At 53.1% G+C, this 1,906-nt stretch overlaps 2 protein-coding genes across 2 annotated transcripts in view; both read right to left on the bottom strand.

Annotated features, from left to right (window-relative positions):
* SLC25A42 (solute carrier family 25 member 42) overlaps window positions 1-1,377 on the bottom strand; it is a 22,383-nt gene extending 21,006 nt beyond the window's left edge. Inside the window, exon 1 of the mRNA XM_009642755.2 lies at window positions 1,295-1,377. The gene's annotated coding sequence lies outside the window, so the exon portion shown is untranslated. The remainder of the gene's footprint in view (window positions 1-1,294) is intronic.
* A 262-nt stretch (window positions 1,378-1,639) lies between these two features.
* The window catches only part of ARMC6 (armadillo repeat containing 6), a 6,340-nt gene continuing 6,073 nt past the window's right edge, over window positions 1,640-1,906 (bottom strand). Inside the window, exon 7 of the mRNA XM_035898200.1 lies at window positions 1,640-1,869. Within this exon, the coding sequence (XP_035754093.1) occupies window positions 1,657-1,869 (213 nt within the window). The 3' untranslated portion in view covers window positions 1,640-1,656. The remainder of the gene's footprint in view (window positions 1,870-1,906) is intronic.

The raw sequence follows: 1,906 nt of genomic DNA, 5'->3' as shown, positions 1-1,906 counted from the left end.
CCAGCTCTGCCCCTTCCCCACGCCCCGGTCAGGGGTTAAAACCAAGAGGCCGGAGCTAGAAGCGGCTCAGCGTTACACCAAGGCTTGGTTAAAGCAGAAGGAAAATAAATCCCAAGTTTCCCTGCCGCTGCGGGGGAAGCCCACCTTTGATCCTCTCACAGCGCCAGGCTAAGCTTTGGCGCTGCTTCTCGCCCAGCCCAGGCCCAGCAGCAAGGCAAAGCCCGAGGCACCATCAGGCACCCATAGGACTTGGGACCTCAGGGTTTCTTCATCAGCTCCCCTTGCCCGCTCTGCCACGAAGGAGTGGGGCTCCTCCAGCCGGGGATCTCAGCCAGGTCAGAGCAGCACACAAACACACCAGGCTTTCCACACAGCAGGAAGAGAGGAGAGCCAGGCCGCCTCTCCTACAAACGCTCTCGCAGGGTTAGAAGCCTTTGAAGAACACCGTGACCTCTGCTAGCTGCTGGCATATGCACCACCTTCCTTTTCCTGTCTCAGAAAGGCTCCACGAAGAGCCAACCACCCTCGTACATTTTTATGTTTTATAGGGTCAATGTTTCTACAGAGAACATCACATCAGAAAACAGCCACTCGAGTACAACAGCAGCAGCAGCGCAGGAGGAAGGTTCAGCACCCAGAGCAGAGCCGGTAACACAGCCCAGCAAGAAACAGGAACGACTTGGCTGGGGGCACGCAGAAGCCTTGAGCTGAGACTTCAGAACCTTTCTGGATGTTTCACCTCTCCCGTTTTGCCCCCAAGTCTGCAGCTGACTTCAGCCCACGAGGCGCACGGCCTCTTCGTTACAATTACAGCACTCTCCGATTTGGGGAAGCGCTGCCCTCCTAAGATACAACCAAAGCCCGGGCTCCCCCCTGCTGGCTTCCTTGCTGCCTGGTGCCACTGCCAGGTTGTCCCCGCTCTGAAACTACCGTCCTCGCTCCTGCTCCCTTGCTCACCTCACTGAAAGAGAACCTGAACATTCCTCCTGGATGCAAATGGCAAGGTCATAACAGATGTTGCTTTGGGCCATACTATCCCAAATCCTTATTTTGCTTTTGTTTAAAGTGTTAAACCAACAGCGTTGAAGTGTTAACCAACAGGCTGAAAATCCGGAACAAAGCAGCAACGCAGAATATGGTCAGCAGTAAAATAACAGTGGAACAGTACAACAGGACAGAACACAGTCACAAACGATGGGATTCCTCCTCCTCCGTCCCATTACCAGATGAGGCTGCCGGCCTCCATCAGCAGAGAGCAGAGGAAGGAATCAGAACCAGCTGCCACGGTACGTACCCAACTCCCACCAGAACAAAAATCCACTTCTGCTCTTGCTGTACAGAACAGCACACATGGGAATGGCCCCGTTCTGTACACAAGTAACACACATAGCAACAGGGGGGAGGCGATCATCTTCAGGCATTAGATGATTCGGGGAATGATTACTACACAGAGTTGATTTGCAGCCTGTGAACGCATAAAAGCCATTTCAGCTGTAGCTCCCAATAAAAAGTTCACCGCAGCCTCAGAAGCCAGGCATTTGCTTCAGATATTCCAGTTCAATGCAACTGCAAATTAATCCATGCCACTTTGTTTCCCCCCTTAAGACTTCACGTACACAGATGTCTTGAGGCTCCGCTGCTCAGCAGAGCGGTGATTCACTGAGCTAGGCTTCCCTTCTGACCCGTCCACAGCTCTCGGAGCTCCACTTTGCAGCCAAGATCCCTCAGCGCAGCTTTGGCCACATCGTCGCAGTCCCTGTGCGTTGCACGAGCTTCTGTTATTAAGTTCTCAGCTCCCATCTCTAAGATGGGCTGAGAAAAGTCCCGGCTCCGGGAGACCAGGTTTCGGATCAGCATGCAAGCCTGTTTCTGAGAAAAGAGGTAAATGAGAGTTATTAGCGTCTTT

Source organism: Egretta garzetta, unplaced genomic scaffold, assembly GCF_000687185.1.
Source record: "Egretta garzetta isolate BGI_Z169 unplaced genomic scaffold, ASM68718v1 scaffold567, whole genome shotgun sequence".
NCBI lineage: Eukaryota > Metazoa > Chordata > Aves > Pelecaniformes > Ardeidae > Egretta > Egretta garzetta.
The sequence above is the reverse complement of the archived record's forward strand: the minus strand, read 5'-3'. Positions and strand labels throughout refer to the sequence as shown.